The sequence below is a fragment of the Phymastichus coffea genome, unplaced genomic scaffold (assembly GCF_024137745.1).
Source record: "Phymastichus coffea isolate CEN01 unplaced genomic scaffold, Cenicafe_Pcof_1.1 PCOF00191, whole genome shotgun sequence".
In the NCBI taxonomy this organism is placed as follows: Eukaryota; Metazoa; Arthropoda; class Insecta; order Hymenoptera; family Eulophidae; genus Phymastichus; species Phymastichus coffea.
In genome coordinates, this window is record NW_026707002.1 from 189,129 (window position 1) to 208,502 (window position 19,374).

General features: G+C 54.5%; 1 protein-coding gene across 1 annotated transcript; it reads left to right on the forward strand.

Annotated features, from left to right (window-relative positions):
- The first annotated feature begins 1,041 nt into the window (after positions 1–1,041).
- On the forward strand, positions 1,042–19,162 carry LOC131673703 (dynein beta chain, ciliary-like). The gene is given in 63 exon segments (XM_058951911.1): positions 1,042–1,170; positions 1,255–1,488; positions 1,580–1,687; positions 1,756–1,957; positions 2,036–2,188; positions 2,267–2,481; positions 2,546–2,773; positions 2,855–3,058; positions 3,139–3,330; positions 3,399–3,608; positions 3,698–3,975; positions 4,056–4,174; positions 4,239–4,599; positions 4,667–4,897; positions 4,976–5,204; positions 5,281–5,376; positions 5,456–5,805; positions 5,862–6,018; positions 6,078–6,310; positions 6,379–6,668; positions 6,734–6,882; positions 6,952–7,197; positions 7,267–7,491; positions 7,555–7,756; positions 7,820–7,918; positions 8,008–8,075; positions 8,137–8,353; positions 8,424–9,464; positions 9,522–9,637; positions 9,709–9,920; positions 9,987–10,190; positions 10,268–10,339; positions 10,411–10,626; positions 10,679–10,916; positions 10,982–11,174; positions 11,252–11,429; positions 11,513–11,641; positions 11,715–11,934; positions 12,007–12,168; positions 12,317–12,463; positions 12,537–12,698; positions 12,770–13,006; positions 13,070–13,291; positions 13,360–13,611; positions 13,678–13,804; positions 13,877–14,010; positions 14,089–14,326; positions 14,385–14,572; positions 14,663–14,832; positions 14,902–15,399; positions 15,456–15,731; positions 15,791–16,057; positions 16,116–16,254; positions 16,326–16,642; positions 16,720–16,852; positions 16,936–17,217; positions 17,276–17,482; positions 17,542–17,875; positions 17,938–18,113; positions 18,176–18,286; positions 18,346–18,519; positions 18,592–18,740; positions 18,812–19,162. Coding segments are annotated over 63 exon segments (13,641 nt in total). The 3' UTR covers positions 19,107–19,162.
- The last annotated feature ends 212 nt before the right edge of the window (positions 19,163–19,374 follow it).

Below are 19,374 nucleotides of genomic sequence, written 5' to 3' on the forward strand. Positions count from 1 at the left end.
ATTATGCCCTATTACAAGATTTTGATGTCGCGTCTTTCGATAAATGATTGTATATAATCTCAACCGAATAATGTTTGCAATTGGTAAGCGCTAAAGCGCAAATGAGTTTTGTCGAGTAAGAAATTAAATAAGCGAATTTTTTTTTGTCTTTGCACGATATACAGTTCTAAGTATTTCTGTCTTGTCAGCTTGATTAGTTTAACAATTGCCTTGCTTCAGAAATTTAAAAGCGGCATTGTTGTATCGTAAAGTTACAATGAAACATGCGTAAAAATAATTCTATTTACGTATGTTGAATTGATTATTGTATATGTACGATTCGAAAGCCTATATATATATATCATTGCATTGTTATAGTATTATATGTTTATAGTAAAACGTGTGATCAAGTTAATTATTAACTTCAACCCTTAACTTGCACACCTCATTTTGGCCACGTAACTGCTCGGTGGGGTAAATCTACCCCAGCCCGAAAAATATCGAATAAATCAGAGAATTTGAAATATTTTGCTATGAAAATTTTTTCTAGTATATTTCAAACCTTTTACTACAAAAAAATATTCAGGTTAACAATTTTTAATGTTACACACACTAAAAAAATTGTTGAAAAAAAAAAAAAATTTTATATATTGTTAAAAATTGTCTGGGGTAAATCTACCCCACATAGCAGTTAAGGGTTAATTCGAGCGTCAATGCTAATTTTATTTTATAATTATATTTATTCTCAGAAATATGTAATAAAGTCAATGCTTATCGATTCGAGCCAATATTCGAAATCGAAAGTTGACGGAAGGTATTGCAAAAAACATTTGAACGCTAATGATTGTTTGATATGTTGGGGAGAAAAAGTACGTTATAAAAAATGTTGCTAAGCAACTTCACGCTCACAGTGCAATTACAAAAATGCTGAGTTGTAGTTAAAAAAAGTGTACATATGTATTGAGCCGTGAAGCCATCAAAATGAAATAGACAAGTTTACCTAGACTTCGATGTATAATAATTTTGAAAGTGAAATAATATAAGTCGACAAATAAAGTTACAATGGGTGACGAAGTTGACGACAGGAAAGATGAAGATCCCTGCTACGACTTTATTCTTCAGTACATTTTGAAGATGAATAAACTTAAAATGGATGTATGGCAGCGCATGAAGGCTACAAAGGAGTACAAGGTTATATTGCACAGGACCAAACGTCAAACGAGATTATAACTTACTCATGTGCATTTCGATTGTTGTTATTTTGCAACTTTTCAGAATACCATTCAAAGGTTCTTCGACACCCCAACGGAGAACCTACTTCTCGTGGAACTGTCGCCAGCAAGTGTCTTGATACCTCACTTGACGATACAGTTCAATTTCAAATCGAAGTATCACTATTTTTTGAAAAATCAAGCGGTTAAGATTAGCAAGGACAACTGCTCGACTGCGATGATTGCGGGTGAAATGACGCCCAGATCCTTCGACGACTTAGCTACCGTCATAGAAGAGGTGTGAGACGCTTGCTTTCAGCTGATAGTTTCGCTTGTCCGAGTCGTACGGCAAGTGGTGTACGTGGATGTGAAATGAAAATGACTCGTAGATCTTCATCCCGATTCTCGCGGACCCCGAGGAATACAATTCCTGGCCGGAGGTGATCGCCGAGGACGTGAGAAATCACATCTACGAGCTTCGCAGCCTGATATGCCAAGTAGGCGCCGCGAACCGGCCGATTTCCGTACAAAAGCGCAGAGCGAAAAAGCGGCCGTTGACGCGCAGATCCGAAGCAAAGTGAGCGGCGAGACGATGCTGCCGATGCCGATGGGCACCGAGCGCGTGTTCGCGGAAGGTGCCGTACCGCCTCGGCTGCGTCGCAGCATCGAGGAGGTGGTGATCAAGTGGGCCGAGCTGATCGGCGAGGTGCTCGCCGAGGACAGCAGCCAAGCTCTCGAGCAGGAGGAGCAGCCTCTGCCCAAGTCAGGTATTCGCCGTGACGCCGTGTTCGGCGGGCCGTCCGCTCGGACGCCGCTGAATTCGGCTGCGGCTGCGTCGCCCGCAGAGCTGCAATTCTGGAGAAAGCGGTTGAAGAACGTCGAGTCCATCTACGACCAGCTGAGGGATCCGCGAGTGAAGAAGATGGGCAAAATCCTGGAAAAGTCGAAGAGCACGTACTTACCGAGCCTGCGCAAGATCTTCGAAGACGTCGTCGGAGGTAAGTAAGAGCCCGGAATCGTAATCGGAATAGCGAGCGTGCGCGCGGCTAACACGGCGAGAGTGGCGCGGCGCGCAGCCGTGGTCGAGGCTCGCGACGTCTGCCTGCACCTGCTGCCCCTGGAGAAGCACTTCCAGGACATCGAGAGCCAGTCGGACCTGCCGAGCATCGAGCCCAAGCTCAAGCCCATGCTGCACTGCATCTGCTTGACCTGGGCTCGCTCCAAGTACTACTGCAAGAGCGTGCGCATCGTCACGCTCTTCAAGGAAATCAACAACCTCGTACTGCTGCAGGTTTGTCGTTGACAAGCTTGGGGGCTCGGCTAGCCGGCGCACTCACTGCTGCTCTCCTCCCAAGGCCATGGACTACTTGGACTCGCTGTTCCAAGGCGAGGCCGAGGACAGCCTGAAGAAGATCGCGCGCGGGGTGGCCGTCATCGAGAACTTCCAGGACCTGTACGAAAGCTTTCGCGTCCGAGTGAGCAGCTACTTCAAGCACTCGCGCGAGCCGCTCGGCTGGAACTTCCACGAGAAGCTGATCTTCGACAGACTGCTCAAGTTCTTGTCGAGGGTGAAGCAAGTGAAGGTAGCCGAAGGTCTATCCACGGGCCGCTCGCTCGGTCGAGCCGCAGAAGCGCCAAGTGCAAGCCCGCGCCTCGGTTCGCAGTCGCTCCTCGAGGTGGCGCAGGAGTACTTCAGACTGGAGAAAATCGAGATAGCCGGGCTGCGGGGCAAGAAGCTCGGCGCCCTGGTCCTCGAGGTTTACGAGGAGTTCGTCAAGCGTTACGCCGAGTTCGCCAACGTCGGCTACGAGATGCTGCTCCCCGAGGAGGACACCTTCGATCGCGATTACGAGATTTTCCTGAAGCAGGTTCTGGGCGCCTAGCCGCTCAGGGCGATCGGCCGCCGCCGGAAAGCAAAACTCAAAGTCGCCGCTGTTCCCTCTCGCAGATCGAGGAGTACGACCGCAGACTGGCGACCATTCTCGACCGAGCCTTCGCCGAGTGCCACACGATAGAAAGCATCTACAAATTCACCGTGAACGTCGGCACGATCGTCTCGCGGCCGATCATATTCCGCCAGCTGTGGCCGTACTACGATAAGCTCTTGAGAAAGCTGCACGCCGAGCTGGACGCGGCCAAGGTAAAGTCGATCGAGAGGAGCCTCCGATCGGGGGGCGAACACTCTCATCGGCCGTGACGCCGCCGCAGCTGATCTTCGACGAGAACGCGAGGCTCTACGATAGCACCGGGCGCATGGTCATCGACGAGGGATTCCCGCCGGTGGCCGGTATGCTGGCCTTCTTGAGGAGGCTCCAGACGCGCGTCCGGCTGCCGCTGGACTGGGTCCGCTCTGTCGATCATCCGCTGATGCAGTCGGAGTCGATGGCGATCGCGGTCGGCAAGTACGAGCAGCTCGAGGTGCGTACGCGAGGCGGCCGGGCCGCCGCCAATCGGTTCTTCCCCGATCGCCCCGCCGACTGTCGACGCGCTCGTTGTCCGCGGTCAAGGAGCTGGCGGCCCAGAGGGAGCGCGATATCTTCGCGGGCTGGGCCGAGGCAGTGCCGGAATGGTGCGAGCTTGGCTTGGCCAAGACTCTGCTGGACAAGGACGAGGACGACGCTTTGTCCGTGAACCTGGACGCGGACTTGGCCATGGTTTTGCGCGAGTCCAGGTATCTGATCATGATCGTCGAAAAGACGGATCTGCCGGCCGAGGCTCTGGACGTGTTCGCGAGATCCGTGTTCTTTTCCGAGTGCAACGTCAAGCTCGGCAACATCTCCAGCCGGTAGGTGCAGATTAACACGATTCTTACCGGCGAGTCGCGCGACGTGCCCCGTCGTTCACCGCGTCTTTCGCTCGTCTCAGGTACAACGACGTCAACACCACCACTTCGGACATTGAAAAGTTCTTGCTGGCCGAAGAAATGCAGGCCATAGACGAGATGATAGATTACAGCCAGAAGAACTACACGTGGAATTCGCCTGGTAAACGCGCGAACGGCAAGAAGAGTCTGCGCGGCCGACGAGAGCGACGATTAACGTATTGCAGAGGCGAGCGAGTTCGTGGACAAGCTGGACGAGATGCTGGGCAGCCTGTCATCGCGCGTGAAAAAGGCCCAGCTCAACCTGTCGCAGCTGCGAGAGCGGCTGGACGCCTGGGCCTCGACGCCGGCGATCACGCGCAAGGACAACAAGCGGTGCCAGCTGCTTGCCGTCGTCGAGCGCAAGGAGATCTTCGAGAAGCGGTACCAGGTGGTCGGCGCCGACGCCGGGGAAATCGAGCGCGTCCTCGACGAGAACTACCAGCTGTACTTTGACCTGGTGCCGGAGGCGGCGCTCGCGGAGCAGCCGCGCCCGGAACCGGAGGACAGCGGCGAGGCCGACGAGGACGACAAGCAGTGAGGCGCCGCGTCGGCTCGCGCGCGCCTGCTCGGTCGAACTAACGCGCTCGCTCTCGGCCGATCGTTCGGGCGGCAGGGCCAAGGAGGACGCGGGACTCGGGGACGAGGTCGCCGAGGCCGTGGAGGAGGCGGCGCTCGAGCAGCCGGAGTCGCAGCCGTCGGCGACGGCCTCGGAGCTGCTCCGCCGCGAGGAGGAGGCGGCCCTGGAGGCCGAGCGCGAGCAGCAGCGCCGCCAGAAGTACGCCCGGTACCTAGCTTTCGTCGACGAGCTCGTGGCCGGGGTTCTCGTCCGGGCTGCTTTGTCGAGGTTCGCCGCGAGCCACCGACCGACCGATCCTCGACTCCGACCACCTCACGCGCACGGCCGCGTTCCGCTTGTCCGCAGCATCGGCTACGTCGTCGCGGAGACCGAGGCGACGGCCGACATCGAGCCGCTCTTCGAGATCCAGCTGCTGCTGGAGGAGCCCAGCCTGGTCTTCCGCCCGTCCGCCGACATCGATCATCCCGAGGGCTTCTACGCGCTCTACGAGGACATCATGCTCGACGTCATGCGGATGGCTACCCTCGTGCCGCGGGTCGACCCGGAAAAGATGGTCGAGCGCGAGTTCTACACGGTAACGTCGACCTAGCCGGCGATCGACTCGTCGCGCGTCGATGGGTCTAACGCGCCCGCAACGTTCCCCCGATCAGGTGGACCTGGCCGAAAACCCAGACATCGTAGACATGCTCGAGGAAACCTCGTCGCGAGTGAAAAGAGCGCTGAGCGAAGCCGTGGCGTACTCGCGGGTGAGCCCTGAGCTTTGCTACCTACCCTACCAGCCCGGCCTAACCTCCACTCGCCTCTGCTCGCGTGTCTCCCTCGTAGAAATACGACTATTTCGCGTGGCTGTGGACGGAGGACAGGCAAGAGTATCTGCAGCTGTTCCTGCGATTCGCGCGCGAGCTGACCGAGAGCGAGAAGGAGCGCGTGGCTCAGGCCGACGACGACGAGGTGCTCGTCGATATGCCCGACAAGAAGCCACAGCTCGACGACTTCAAGCGCGAGCTGGATCGGTTCCGCGAGCTGTACGACCAGAGCCGTAGCATCGAGGACGTGGCGCTCTTCGACAAGTGGCTCAGGGTCAACGTCAGGCCTCTGAAGCAGAGCATATTGAACAACGTGTGCAAGTGGTCCAATCTCCTGAAGCAGTACCTCGTCCAGCGCGTGCACAAGACGTATGCTCGCGCTCGATATATCCGTTTCCGCTGAAAATAATCGGCTCCGCTTTCAGCCTGGACGAGATAGCGGACTTTTTGAGGAAAGCCCACACGAGATTCTCGACGCCCGTGGCCGAGGACGACTACGACGCTCTGCTCGACACGATCTACTACTTGAAGGAAGTCCGCGATCGGACCTTCGAAATCGACGAAGCGTTCGAGCCGCTGAAAGTAACGATCTCTCTCCGTCGCGAGCTCCTTGAAAATACCGACCTGTGTCGAACGATCAGCTGACGATCCAACTGCTGGCCGAGTACCGAGTGGAATTCGAGGAGGAGATTCGCGACCAACTGATGCAATTGCCTGAGTTTTGGAGCAGTGTGAAAAAGCTGGGAGCTCAAGTGAAGCAGACCGTGGCGCCCTTGCTAGCTACGCAGATCGACTGGCTGAAGAAGAAGTTCGTCTGGTTCGAGTACCGACAGAGGAAATTGTTGGACAAGTTCCGCGTCAACGAAGTTTTCGAGTACGTCCGTATTCGCGCGTAGCCCTACCCGTTGAATCGAGTCCGCGCTGACCATCGACAATCCGTAGCCCGGCGTGCGAGGATCCGTACTTCTGCCTCGATGAGATCAACGAGAAGGTGCAAGAACTGGTGGACGAACTGCGCGAATTGTCGCGCACGGCCAACATATTCGAGCAGCCGACACCCGAGTTCAAAGAGCTAAATCAATTACGCCAGGAAATAAAGATGATAAAGAACCTTTGGGACTACGCCAATGTCGTCATGTCCAATATTTCCGAGTGGAAGAAGACCGTTTGGAAGAAGCTGGACATCGAGGGAATGGACGTCGAGTGCAAAAAATTCACCAGAGAATTGAGGCGTACGTGTTGAGCGATTCGCGCGATGCAATCTGGATTACTGATAAAATACTTTTCGGCTTGCCAGTTCTCGACAAAGAAGTGAAAAGCTTGGAGTTGTACAAGTTTATCGACGCGCAATTGAAAAACATGATGTCGTCGTTGAGATCGGTGTCAGAACTCCAAAACCCGGCCATCAGGCAAAGACATTGGCATCAGCTTATGGCCGAGACAAAGGTGATTTTCAGTGTCCTCTGTCCCTGAACGTCATTTGAGTGTGACGGCTAATCGGGCCTGGCCCCACAGGTCAAGTTCACCATGAACGACCGAACGACACTGGAGGAGCTGCTGAGGCTCGAACTCCACAAGTACGAGGAAGAGGTGAAGAATATCGTCGATAAGGCGGTGAAGGAGATGGGCATGGAAAAGGTATTGAACGAATTGCAAGTTACGTGGAGTCAAATGGAATTTGAGAAGGAGCCGCACGAGAGAACGCGCTTGAATGTTCTGCGAATCAACGAAGAAGTTATCGACACGTTGGAAGAAAACCAAGTAGAAATAACAAAACAAAGGTACCCACCCCCTCGCCACCCTTACGCAACTCGCTTTCGATCGTTTCAGGTGCAATTGCAAAACATGCTAGGATCCAAATTCATCGGGCATTTCTTGAAAGAGGTTTCGGATTGGCAGCAGAAGCTGAGCAATGCCGACGCGGTGATAAGCATCTGGTTCGAGGTGCAAAGGACATGGATGCATCTCGAGAGTATATTCATTGGCTCGGAAGACATCAGAAGTCAGCTGCCCGACGACTCGAAACGTTTCGAAAAACTCGATCGGGACTTCAAGGTTAGCGCTAGAGTAGCTAGCTTTCGCACCCAGCCGTTTCATGTCGTTTCTCTCACCGAACAGGACTTGCTCAGGGACGTAGGCTCGAACTTGAATATAATCAAAGCAACGAACAAGCCCTATCTGCTCGGCAAGCTAGAAGAGATCGAAAGGCAGCTGAATCTGTGCGAGAAAGCTCTGACCGACTATTTGGAAACAAAGCGATTGGCCTATCCGCGATTCTATTTCGTGTCGCCGGCCGATCTCTTGGACATTTTGAGCAATGGTGAGCAGCGCGAACGACGATTAGAGATCGACCATGCATACGCGTATTCGGTTGGGCTTTCAGGAAACAACCCCGAATTGGTCTGCCGACACTTGTCGAAGCTATACGACTCGGTGGCTAATTTGAAATGGAGGATCGAGGGTGGTAAATCCTCGAAAACAGGTAGCTCGTTCGAGCCTATTATTTTTGAAAGCCACGTCGAGGCCGAGCTGACGGGTCGAAAATGAAAATCACGAATTTGCCTCGCGCAGCGAATGCGATCGTGGCGAAGGACGGCGAGGTGATGAAGATGAACGGCGTCTGCGACTGCAGCGGAAAGGTGGGACGGGCGCTCGGCGCGTGCTCCCGGCCGGCTACTGAAGCGAGCGTTGGCCGCACAGGTGGAGATCTGGCTGAACCGTGTGACGGAGGCGATGAGGCGCACGGTGCGCTACCACTTCAGCCAAGCGGTCAACTCGTACGCGGAGAAGCCGCGCGAGCAGTGGCTGTTCGACTACGAGGCGCAGCCGGCGCTCTGCGGCACGCAAATCTGGTGGACGAGCGAGGTGAACATGGCCTTCGCCCAGCTGGAGGAGGGCTCGGAGAATGCTCTGAAAGGTGGTGGCGCGCGCGAGGCCCGCGACGCTCGCGGCGACGCGCAGGAGTAACCGCGCTCGCTCGGCCGCAGACTACCAGAAGAAGCAGGTGGCGCAGCTGAACGCCCTGATCGGACTGCTGATCGGCGAGCTGACGGACAACGACCGGCAGAAGATCATGACGATCTGCACGATAGACGTGCACGCGCGCGACGTGGTCGCCAAGCTGATCTCGATGAAGGCGGAAAGCGCGCTGAGCTTTCAGTGGCAGTCGCAGCTGCGCCACCGCTGGGACGACAAGCTGGCCGACTGCTTCGCCAACATCTGCGACGCGTGCTTCGCCTACGCCTACGAGTACCTGGGCAACACGCCGCGGTTGGTGATCACGCCGCTGACCGACCGCTGCTACATCACGCTCACGCAGTCGCTGCACCTGGTGATGGGTGGCGCGCCGGCCGGCCCGGCCGGCACCGGCAAGACCGAGACCACCAAGGACCTGGGCCGTGCCCTCGGCCAGATGGTCTACGTGTTCAACTGCTCCGAGCAGATGGACTACAAGTCCTGTGGCAATATCTACAAGGGGCTGGCGCAGACGGGCGCCTGGGGCTGCTTCGACGAGTTCAACCGCATCAGCGTGGAGGTGCTGTCGGTGGTGGCGGTGCAGGTCAAGTGCGTGCTCGACGGCATCAAGAGCCGCCGGCGGACCTTCGTGTTCTTCGACCAGGAGCTAAACCTGGTGCCGTCGGTGGGCATGTTCATCACGATGAACCCCGGCTACGCCGGGCGCACCGAACTGCCGGAGAACCTCAAGGCGCTGTTCCGGCCGTGCGCCATGGTCGTGCCCGACTTCGAGCTCATCTGCGAGATCATGCTGGTGGCCGAGGGCTTCCAGGAGGCGCGCCTGCTCGCCCGCAAGTTCATCACACTCTACACCCTCTGCCGCGAGCTGCTCTCCAAGCAGGACCACTACGACTGGGGCCTGCGGGCCATCAAGTCCGTGCTCGTGGTCGCCGGAAAGCTCAAGCGCGGCGACCGATTGCGCCCCGAGGACCAGGTGCTCATGCGCGCCCTGCGCGACTTCAACACTCCCAAGATCGTCACCGACGACGTGCCCGTCTTCATGGGCCTCATCGGTAACCTCTAGCTCGCTTCTGCCGCCCCCTCCCCACCTCACGCGCCCTCGCTTGCAGGCGACCTCTTCCCTGCCCTCGACGTGCCCCGTAAGCGCGACCTACACTTCGAGGAGGAAGTCAAGCAGGCCACTCTCGACCTGAATCTGCAGCCGGAGGACGGCTTCATACTGAAGGCACGGCATAGCCTTCGGGGAGACCCTTTGCGGGAGGTTTTCTCGAATATCGGCTGGTCTTTTCCGCGCAGGTCGTGCAACTCGAAGAGCTGCTGTTCGTGAGGCACTCGGTCTTCATCGTCGGCTTCGCCGGTACGGGAAAGTCGCAGGTCTGGAAAACGCTCTTCCGCACCTACCTGAATCAGAAGCGCAAGCCGTACTTCAACGACCTCAATCCGAAAGCTGTGACCAACGACGAGCTGTTCGGCGTCATCAATCCAGCTACCAGAGAATGGAAGGATGGGTAATGGCGCGACTGGACGGCACGACGACTGCGCCGTTTGATCGTGCAACAATGTGTTCGGTTCAGTCTGGTGTCCGTGCTGATGAGAGACCAGGCAAACATGAGCGGCGACGGCCCGAAGTGGATCATTTTCGACGGCGACATCGACCCAATGTGGATCGAATCGCTCAACACCGTCATGGACGACAACAAAGTGCTCACTCTTGCTAGCAATGAGCGTATCGCGCTCACGAAGCAGATGCGCCTGCTCTTTGAAATTTCCAACTTGAGGTTCGACGGACTCGAGCTCGCGCTGCCTGCAAACTCGAGCGCCTACCTAATGCTTGTTCGACCTCGAATCGTTTTAGGACGGCGACCCCCGCGACCGTCTCGCGAGCTGGTATTTTGTACATCAACCCGCAGGACCTCGGATGGAGCCCGTAACTGCAGCGACCTTCTCTTGCTCGTCATGGGCACCGGTAACGAGCTGATTGCTTTGGTTGTGTCTCAGGTTTGTGCAGAGCTGGATCGACACGCGTCACGTGAACGAGCGCGGCAACTTGCTGGTGCTATTCGAAAAGTACATTCCGCCGCTTCTGGAGGCGACGAAATTGAGATTCAAAAAGATAACGCCCATCCCGGAAATCGCTCATTTGGAGATGCTCTGCAATCTACTGGATTGCTTCTTGGTCAAGGAAAACGTGCCAGCTGACTGCCCGAAGGAATGGTAAGTAGGCTGACGCCGTTGGTGAAGGGACTGATAAATGCTTACGTCAAAGGTACGAGTTGTACTTCTGCTTCTGCTGCATCTGGGCGTTCGGCTCGGCAATGTTCCAAGACCAGCTGGTCGACTGGCGAAACGAGTTTAGTAAGTGGTGGCAGAGTGAGTTCAAGTCCGTGAAATTTCCCTCGGGCGGCTCGGTCTTCGGGTACTTCATCGACTCGGAGACCAAGAAACTGCTGCCTTGGGACGAGAAGGTCGGCAAGTTCGACCTCGACACCGACATCCCCCTGCAGGTATGTGCTGCCCGTTTGCCGAGGCAAGCCCGGCGACGATGACGAGGCGCATTGTCGACGAGTAGGCGACGCTGGTGCCGACCGCCGAGACGATCCGCATTCGCTTTTTCATGGACATGCTGATGGCCAAGAAAGTGCCGGTCATGCTGATCGGCAGTGCGGGATCAGGCAAAAGCGTCATCGTGGCCGACAAATTGTCCAGCTTGCCCGACAACTATAATATCGCAAATGTGCCCTTCAACTATTACACGACCTCCGGTAAGGATCAATGTCTGTCTATTCATGCTTTTCAAGAATAATCCAACTTTATTGATCCGACCTTGTCTCGTGAACAGAAATGTTGCAAAGAGTTCTGGAAAAGTACCTGGAAAAGAAGGCCGGTCGTAATTACGGCCCACCTGGCTCCAAGTCGTTGGTTTACTTCATTGACGACTTGAACATGCCCGAAGTCGACACGTACGGCACAGTTCAGCCGCACACGATTATACGCCAACACATGGACTACGCCCATTGGTATAGTCACTTTCACTGACACTTCGGCGAAATACCTTTGCCGGCAGCCAACGATAATTTTCGTAAATTCCTATCGTCGCCAGGTACGACAGGCAGAAATTCACGCTGAAGGACGTTCACAATACTCAGTACGTCTCCTGCATGAATCCCACCGCCGGAAGCTTTACGATTGATCCTCGACTCCAGCGACACTTTGCTGCTTTCGCAGTCAGGTATCGTGTTTCCGTTCGCGCTCCCTTCCTACAATTCTCTCACGCACGACATTCGATCAATTTCCGTTGACAGTTTTCCTGGGCGCGAAGCTCTAGTCACGATTTACAGTCAGATATTGGAGCAGCATCTGAGTTACCCGTTGCACAAAATCAATCCGGCGATCGGCAAACTGTTGGACGCCTTTATAGATACGACTCTCTATATGCACGACAAAGTTACAACTTCCTTCTTGCCAACGGCCATCAAGTTCCACTACGTTTTCAATCTCCGAGATCTGTCAAACATATTCCAAGTGAATAATTCATTCTCGAGTTCACTATTCACTCCATAAAGTCATTTGTTTGTTTCTGAAATGTCATTGCAGGGTATCTTGTTTTCAACTGGCAATACCATACCGGACAGCATAGCATTCTTGCGTTTATATGTACACGAAGCTAACAGAGTGTATTGTGACAAGCTCGTCGACAGCGAAGACAAAAATCTCTTTGATCAACTTCTCCGAGATTCTTTGAGAAAATACATTCCTGTAAGCACCATTAGATATTTTCATGTAAAAACTGACCGTGCTGACTCGAGCGTCTAGAGTATTTAAAAAAAAAAAAAAAATTTTAAACGGATTAGAACATCAATAATAGTAGTGCTGCAGTTTTAATGTAGGAGAATGATTTTGATAGATGCTGGAGGAAGACAAAGTTTTTGCCGATCCAATAATTTTCTGCCACTTCGCCGAGGGTGTTGGCGATCCAAAGTACATGCCAATACGCGATTGGCCGCACCTTGAAAAGTTGCTTAGCGACGTTCTCCTGAATTATAACGAGTTGGTGAGTAATGACATACCGATAAGGACGCCTTCTGTCGAATTTCGAAAACTATAAAGACACTATCGGAATGAAGGTTTCTGCCATGAATCTGGTAATGTTCGAGGATGCGATGTATCACGTTTGCCGCATCAATCGGATATTAGAAGCGCCAAGAGGTAACGCGTTGCTTGTCGGTGTTGGTGGGAGTGGAAAGCAGTCCTTGTCGAGGATCGCGTCTTTCATCTCCACATTGGAAGTAAATTAGACAGATGAGCATGCCAGAGCTCCCAAACAAATTTGCAAACGGCCTCACTTTTCCGCAAAAAGGTCTTTCAAGTTCAACTGAGGAAGGGCTACTCGCTGAATGATTTGAAAGCGGATCTGGCTGTGCTGTACATGAAAGCGGGTGTTAAAAATATTGGCATGACATTCCTCATGACGGATTCGCAAGTGGCGCAGGAAAAGTTTCTGGTCGTCGTCAACGACATGTTAGCTTCCGGCGAGATACCAGATCTTTTCCCCGATGATCAAATCGAAGGCATCATCAATGCGATGAGAAATGAGGTAATTGGAATGATAATGTAGCTAGACGAGATTTTTACCAATGATTTTTACAAATGAAACCAGGTAAAACAAGCCGGAATGCTAGATACAAAGGAGACCTGCTGGAAATTCTTCATTGACAAAGTGCGAAGGCAGCTGAAATGCGTCTTGTGCTTCTCGCCCGTGGGGGCGACATTGCGTAAAAGAGCTCGTCAATTTCCAGCCATCGTCAATTGCACGTCGATCAATTGGTTTCAAGATTGGCCCCAAGAAGCCTTGGAGTCCGTCTCATCGCAGTTCCTCGCAGTAATTGGCGTTTAATTTGCCTCTTTCTCTGTTTTCGTCGACGGTATATCGAAACTTGCGCTTTCCAGGAACTCGAGACACTTCCTGCAGATTTCAGAAAACCAGTTTCACTGTTCATGTCATTTGTTCACACTTGCGTGAACGAGGTGTCGAAATTATACCTGCAGAACGAAAAGCGATACAATTATACCACTCCGAAATCCTTCCTCGAGCAAATTGCCTTGTACGGAAAACTCCTGAAAGAGAAATCGTTCAACTTGAAAGCGATGATCGAGAGACTGGAGAACGGCTTGGAAAAGCTGTTGTCTTGTGCTAGTCAAGTGAGTTAAGGGCCAATATTGACTCAACCTACCGATCGATAAATAATGATAAATAACGCTTGTCAGGCCGACAAATTGAAAGAAGTTTTGGCAGTACAAGAGGTTGAGCTGAAGAAGAAGAACGACGTTGCCGATAAAATTCTGGCCGAAGTGACTGCTGAGAACAACAAAGCTGAAGTTGAAAAAGCATTCGGTAAGAATTGAATACGAGGCTGTTATTCGCGCAGACGCGACGTAACGAATTGGCGTGGATTGTCGACTGCAGTGACTGAGGAGGAAGCGAAAGTCGCCGAAATCAAGGAGGTGGTGTCTCAGAGGCAGAAAAATTGCGACGAAGACTTGGCCAAAGCAGAGCCGGCCGTTCGACAAGCCGAGGCGGCTCTGGACACCTTGAACAAGGTAACCGAGTTTTAAGAACGAAGAACCGCGGAGGAAGCCGCGAGGGAAGCGGGCCTTGAGCGAGACCTTCGATTCCAGGGCAATCTCACGGAGTTGAAGGCTTTTGCTTCGCCGCCGCCGGCGGTGTCGAAGGTGGCGGAGGCTGTGTTGGTGCTGTTCTCACCGAAGGGCAAAGTGCCAAAAGACCGCAGCTGGAAAGCTTGCAAGGCGATGATGGGCAGCGCCGATCAGTTCCTGTCCAACCTAAGAAATTACAACAAGGAGAATATCCATGCGGATGTGGTGAAAGCCATTCAGCCGTACATCAACGACAAAGGTTGGCGGCAAGCTCCGTTGTATCAACAGGTCGGCCTTCACGATGACATTCCTCGCAGAGTTCGATCCGGATTTCATCCAGACCAAGTCTCAAGCGGCTGCCGGTATATGCAGTTGGGTGAAAAACGTCATGGTGTTCCACTACATAAACGAGGACGTAAAGCCGCTGAGGCAGGCTCTGGCCGCAGCCAATGCCGAGCTAAAGGCCGCCATGGACAAGCTGAACGCTCTGCGGGCTCGTATGGCGGTGAGTGCTGGCTGCATGCCGAAGCGCGCCGAAGCGCGCCGAGACTAGGATCGGTACCGGCTGACGGGACGAGCGTTTGCGCGCGCGCAGGTGCTGCAAAAGGTGCTGGACGCGCTGGGCGAGAAAATGGACATCGCCATGGCCGAGAAGCAGAAGTGCCAGGCGGAGGCCGACGCGACGGCGACGGCGATAGACTTGGCGAACCGACTAGTCAACGGTCTGGCCTCGGAGAAAGTCCGCTGGGCGGAGACGGTCGAGCAGTGAGTGCTAGCCGAGGGCAAATCCAGAAATCCAGCCTCGATCCACTCGACAAACCCACTCGCCAACAGGCTGAAGGAGTCCGGCGTGAAAATACCCGGAGACGTGCTGCTGGTCACGGCCTTCATCTCGTACGTCGGCTGCTTCAGCCGCAAATACCGCTTGGACCTGCTCAACGTGCACTGGATCCCGTACTTGAGCGGGCTGGCCACTCCGATACCCAGAACCGAGGACATGGACCCGCTGAGCATGCTCACCGACGATGCCCAGATCGCCCAGTGGAACAACGAGGGCCTGCCCACCGACAGGATGTCCGCGGAGAACGCGACCATACTCACCAACTCGGCGCGCTGGCCGCTCATGATCGATCCCCAGCTACAAGGCATCAAGTGGATCAAGAACAAGTACGGCGACGAGCTCATGGTGCTGCGCCTCACGCATCGAAGCTACCTGGACAGGATCGAGATGGCTATCAGCAACGGCCAAGTGGTCCTCCTGGAGAACATAATGGAGAGCGTCGACGCCGTGCTCGATCCGATTTTGGGCCGAGTCCTGGTGAAGAAGGGCCGGTAAGCCCGGCGACACGACCCGCTTACTTCGGACGATCACTCGCGCGACTGTTTAGGGCGATGAAAATCGGTGACCGAGAAGTGGATTACAACCCGGACTTTCGGCTGATACTCCAGACGAAGCTGGGCAATCCGCACTACAAGCCCGAAATGCAAGCTCAGACGACTCTGATCAACTTCACGGTGACTCAGGACGGTCTGGAGGAGCAGCTGCTTGGCGAGGTCGTCAAGGCCGAGAGGCCCGACCTGGAGGCTACTAAATCCGAGCTCACCAAGCAGCAGAACACCTTCAAGATCACACTGAAAAGCTTGGAAGACGAGCTACTGCACAGGTACTGCGCGAATGAATCGATTCGTCGATGGCCAAACGGAACTGAGCTAATCGAACCAGGCTGTCGACCGCGGGACCGAACGTACTGAGCGACGTGGCCTTGGTCGAGAATTTGGAGACGACCAAGCGCACCGCCGCCGAGATCGAGATCAAAGTCGTGGAGGCGAGAGTCACGTCCGTGAAGATCGACGAGGCGCGCGAGTGGTATCGACCGGCTGCTTCGAGGGCCAGTTTGCTCTACTTTATCCTGAATGACCTCAGCAAAATCAACATGCTCTACCAGTTCTCGCTGAAAGCGTTTAACGTGGTCTTTCAGAACGCCATCAAGTAAGCGCGTTATCACCGACAGCTGCAGTGTTGCTCCACGATTCACGTTTGTCGCCAGGTTCGCCGTGCCAGCCGACGGCATTAGCAAACGCGTCGTCAATCTGATCGACAGCATCTCGTACCTAGTGTTCGTGTACACCAGCAGAGGACTGTTCGAGGCCGACAAGCTGACCTTTCTCTGCCAGATGGCTATTCAGGTGAGCAACGTCCGCTCAGCGCGTCTAGTCTGCGTAGAACCATTTGTTTGAGTGCGGCCATCGCGCTGCAGATACTCCTGCAAACGAACGAGATCAGTCGAACGGAAGTGGACTTTCTGCTGCGCTACCCCTGCGACCCGAACGTCCTCAGTCCCGTGGACTTCCTCAGCCACGCTGGCTGGGCTGGCATCAAACTGCTGAGTAACCAGGAGGACTTGGCGAATTTGGACAAGGACATCGAAGGCGCGGCCAAGCGCTGGAAGAAGCTGGTCGAGTCGGAGAAGCCCGAGAGGGAGAAGTTTCCCTCCGAGTGGAAGAACAAGACGGCCTTTCAGAGGCTGTGCATGATGCGCTGTCTGCGCCTCGATCGCATGACCTATGCCGTCAAGTGAGCGACGTTGAGCAACGCCGAGCGACGAGCTCGAGCCGATAGACGTCTGACTCGGTCTTGAAATTGCTCGGCAGGTGCTTCGTCGAAGAGAAGCTGGGTGCCAAGTTCATCGAGTCGCGCTCGCCGCCCTTCGAGAAGACCTTTGAGGAAACCTCCTCGATCACGCCGGTGTTCTTCATCCTATCACCCGGCGTGGACCCCCTCAAAGTATGCGCTCGAGCTATCGATCGATCCGCTGCGCCAGCGAGCACACGGTAATGCTACACGGGCTTGGCTGATGGCGAACGCAGGACGTGGAGCGGCTGGGCAAGCGGCTGGGCTTCACCGCGGAGGCGCGCAAGTTCCACAACGTGTCGCTGGGCCAAGGCCAGGAGCCGGTGGCCGAGTCGGCCATGGACTTGGCCGCGAGCGAGGGCCACTGGGTGATCCTGCAGAACGTGCATCTGGTGAGGAGCTGGCTGCCGAACCTGGAGAAGAAGCTGGAACAGCTGTCGGAAGAGCCCCACGACAGCTATCGGCTGTTCATCAGCGCCGAGCCCAGCGCCGACCCCCACGAGTCCATCATTCCCCAGGTGAGTGCTCGTCAACGAACAGCCCTGGGCGGCCGCTTATCAGTCGGCCGCTACGCAGGGAATACTGGAGTCGGCGATCAAGGTGACCAACGAGCCGCCTACGGGCATGCAGGCCAACATCCACAAGGCCCTGGACAACTTCAACCAGGAGACTCTGGAGATGTGCAGCAAGGAGTCCGAGTTCAAGGCCATCCTGTTCGCGCTCTGCTACTACCACGCCGTCGTGGCGGAGAGACGGCGGTTCGGGCCGCAAGGCTGGAACAGGGTAAGCCGATCGCTCGCCGGCCGAGGGGGATCATCGTTTCAAGTGTCACCTCGCGCCAGGTCTATCCGTTCAACTTCGGCGACCTGACGATCAGCGTATCGGTACTGCTGAATTACCTGGAGAACAACAGTCGTGTGCCCTGGGAGGACTTGCGCTACTTGTTCGGCGAGATCATGTACGGAGGCCATATCACCGACGACTGGGATCGTCGGCTCTGCCAAACCTACCTCCTCGAGTACCTCAAGCCCGAGCTGGTCGAGGCCGATCTGAACTTTGCGGCTGGCTTCGTTGCGCCACCCAACTCCGACTACCTGGCCTACCACCAGTACGTCGATGACTTCCTGCCAGCCGAGAGCCCGCTGCTCTACGGTTTGCACCCCAACGCGGAAATAGGTAGGCGCGCGATCCACCTTGTCCTAGGGAATGTCGATGGATGGTTCGCTCGGCGTGCACAGGCTTCCTGACGGTCACGGCCGAGAACCTGTTCCGCACCGTGCTGGAGATGCAGCCGCGAGACGCCGGGGAGAGCGCCGGCGCCGGCATGTCGCGCGAAGACAAGGTCAAGGCGCTCATCGAGGACCTGCTGGACAAGGTACCCGAAGAGTTTAACATCCTCGAACTGATGACCAAGGTACTGCTTAGCTCGCTCGCGGCTATCTATCGCAGCATCTCTCACCGAGCCTTGCCAAACAGGTGGAGGAAAGGACCCCCTACACGATCGTCGCTATCCAGGAGTGCGAGCGCATGAACATCCTGTGCGACGAAATGCGACGCTCTCTGCGCGAGCTGGAGCTCGGCCTGAAAGTCGGGTCAGTCCAGCGACGAAAATCCGCCGCGTCTGACGAGTCCGTGCCGCTTTGCAGGGAGAGCTAACCATCAACGCTGACATGGAAGACCTGCAGAACTACTTGTTCATGGACGTGGTTCCGCCCTCGTGGACCAAACGGGCCTATCCCTCGACCCTCGGCCTTAACAACTGGTTCGCCGATCTGATCAACAGGCAGAGCGAGCTACAGGCCTGGACCAGCGACTTCAGCGTAAGCCATCTGTACCGATCGCTTGAACGACTTGCAACGATCGTCGTGACAGATGTCCGACCACGTCCACAGTTGCCCGCGACTGTGTGGTTGGCCGGCTTCTTCAATCCGCAGTCCTTCCTCACCGCGATTATGCAGCAGACTGCGCGCAAGAACGAATGGCCTCTCGATAAAATGTGCCTCTATTGTGATGTTACCAAGAAGCAGAAGAACGAGTTTAAGTGAGCGCGCCAAACTAATCACACGATGGTTGATAACACGCATGCGGATGCTGATGCAAACGATCGAGCAGCAGCCCACCTCGGGAGGGTGCCTACATAAATGGCCTCTTCATGGAAGGCGCACGGTGGGACACTGCCGTCGGCTCGATCATGGATTCGCGTCTCAAGGAGCTGTTCCCGCTCATGCCCGTCGTCTACATCAGGGCTATCACGCAGGACAAGCAGGACCTCAAAAACGTCTACGAGTGTCCCGTCTACAGGACCAGGTCGCGTGGCCCCACCTTCGTCTGGACCTTCAATCTTAAGACAAGAGATAAATCCACCAAGTGGACCCTTGCTGGCGTTGCTATTTTGTTGCAAACCTGATTTCCATCTTATTTTTACTTTTCTTTTAGTTTCTTATTTTCTGTCTTCGTTTCTCTCTCCTCTCTCCTTTCTTGCATTTTTACCTTTAACAATTCTTACTTAAAATTGTGCTAAATCACAATAAAGTAACTTCTTCAACGTTCTTCTAATTTACCTATTTCAGTAGATTCAATTGTACAAACTCTGGCTCGAATAATATTACTTTTGTGAAGATACAAGAATGTCTGCAGGAGTAATCTCAATTATTCATCATAAAATCTAATTGCAA